We start from the raw sequence: 777 nt of genomic DNA on the forward strand, positions 1-777 counted from the left end.
GAATGCCTACTTACCAGCGCCGGCATGAGCAGGTCGGCAAAGTAGACGAAAGCTGCGCCCAGGGCAAAGCCCACGGCCACCGGGAAGAAAGCGAAGGCTCCGAAGCTGCCGGACTCCTCGGCCATGTCGATAGCCGGGGCCAGGAGGGACCAGTAGGAAGCGGCCAGCATGACCTGGGAGACAGAAGGGGGGCGGTGAGAACCACGCAGGCACTGATCCCCCGGGATCCGCCGCCAGCTGCCCTGCCAGCAGCCCACCCTCCAGCCGAGGGAACCCCTGTGCCCGGCCCCAGGAGCTGTGGGGCCATTGCAACCCAGCAGAGCCACCAAAACCCACTTCCCACCAGAACAAGTCACTGACGGGTGGAGAAGGGAGGTTTTCCCCACATTTTCACCAAGAGTGGTTTTGTTGGCTCAAAAGTCCAAGGCAGCAAATGAACAGCGCGAGCTCTTTAGGCCGATTTTCTGTAGGATTAGCACAGCCACAACAATTCTTCAAACGGGAACGGGAGCAGGAAAACCACCCTCCCTGTTCTGCAGCAACAGGAGGGGAGCCACAGCCCCACTGGCCACCGCGCTCCTGCCAAATCCGGGCTGAACCCCATCCACCCCACACCCAGCCCTGGGCTTCTCCGCAGAGCGGGCAGGGGAGGAAGGAAACACAGCCTTGGTCTCATGCAGGAAAAGAATAAATATTGGATAAGGCCTGGAGCCAAAGAGACACCTCCAAGCTAGCTGAGGGCACACCAAGGCTTTGCTGTGCAGAAATAAACCCACT

The 777-nt window shown here is 60.0% G+C and overlaps 1 protein-coding gene across 1 annotated transcript in view; it reads right to left on the bottom strand.

The window, feature by feature from the left end:
- The window catches only part of SLC39A11 (solute carrier family 39 member 11), a 115,202-nt gene that overhangs the window by 105,754 nt on the left and 8,671 nt on the right, over positions 1-777 (bottom strand). The window contains exon 3 of the mRNA XM_035901551.1: positions 15-173. Coding sequence (XP_035757444.1) covers positions 15-173 — 159 coding nt within the window. The remainder of the gene's footprint in view (positions 1-14; positions 174-777) is intronic.

The sequence above is a fragment of the Egretta garzetta genome, unplaced genomic scaffold (assembly GCF_000687185.1).
Source record: "Egretta garzetta isolate BGI_Z169 unplaced genomic scaffold, ASM68718v1 scaffold19, whole genome shotgun sequence".
In the NCBI taxonomy this organism is placed as follows: Eukaryota; Metazoa; Chordata; class Aves; order Pelecaniformes; family Ardeidae; genus Egretta; species Egretta garzetta.